The 1,013-nt window shown below is 34.6% G+C and overlaps 1 protein-coding gene across 1 annotated transcript; it reads right to left on the bottom strand.

The window, feature by feature from the left end:
• Positions 1–164: 164 nt before the first annotated feature.
• On the bottom strand, positions 165–617 carry EIN_115290 (hypothetical protein; the record flags this gene model as incomplete). The annotated part of the gene is made up of 1 exon (XM_004183660.1): positions 165–617. One exon carries the CDS (start codon positions 615–617, stop codon positions 165–167), a length of 453 nt encoding a protein of 150 aa, XP_004183708.1.
• Positions 618–1,013: the final 396 nt, after the last annotated feature.

Here is a 1,013-nt window from a genome sequence, read left to right as displayed (position 1 = left end):
TTAAACTTAAATAATATTAACAATGATTGAAGAATAAAAATAAATTTCATTTTGAATTCCTTTTGATCTTGTGTACTTTAATTTATCTTACAGGTCAGCCCAACTTACATTGAAATTATCAGTAAATAATCAAAAAATAAATCACACATAACACAAATTTTCAATCATTTTGAAGTGCCTTCGTTTTTATCAATGTTTAAGTTGCTTCTTCTTCCAGGAAAGGCAACGGGAACTACGCAAACCTGTTCGCCCAAAAACTCTCGTATTCTGAAGGCATACTCCCTACAGTAAAAAATTCTGACATCATAAGTACCCTCTTTTTCTTTTCCAATTGGCTTTTTTACGTAACCACACATGTGAAAGGCTGAGGTGTTGTTGTTTACGCAGGCAATTTTGAACGATTGGATGATTTCAACGACTCTTTTTGTGACCATACAAACAGACAACTCTTCCAACTTAGCAGCATCTATTGCACCATCTTGATCCTTGAGTTCTAAAATTTCCATTTTTCTTCGCTTTGTAGCCTTCTTGACTTCATCTTCAACATCATCCTTTTGAGACATAACACCAACGGGGTACTTCATACCAACAAGTCGAGAAACTACCGAAGAACCCATTGCTCTCTATCAGTTAATAACAATAAAAGAAAAGTAAACATGTTAACAAGACTTATAACGGCTTTGAATAATGATATTATTTCACTAATTTCTCTCATAATAAAAAACAAACTTTATGAACGCCAAATATGACGACGTCCAGTGGCTGAGACGAGTGGCTACTGTGTGGGCACAATAATAATTATAAAGCCACTTTATTTTCGAACAGCCACTTTCTAGCACCATCTTTAATGTGGCTAACACAGTTGTCTTGTATTAAAACTGCCCATTCTTGTGGGCAATTTTTTCTTCTTAATTCCAGTTCTGGTTTAAGACATCTTTCAAGCCACAATGTGTATATGTCTTCCGTAATGAAGGATTTGCGTTGATATGCAATTTCAACATCATCTCTGTCAA

Source organism: Entamoeba invadens (assembly GCF_000330505.1).
Source record: "Entamoeba invadens IP1 unplaced genomic scaffold scaff_1105074725859, whole genome shotgun sequence".
In the NCBI taxonomy this organism is placed as follows: domain Eukaryota; phylum Evosea; order Mastigamoebida; family Endamoebidae; genus Entamoeba; species Entamoeba invadens.
Note: the sequence above shows the minus strand (reverse complement) of the source record. Positions and strands in the feature narration are given on the sequence as shown.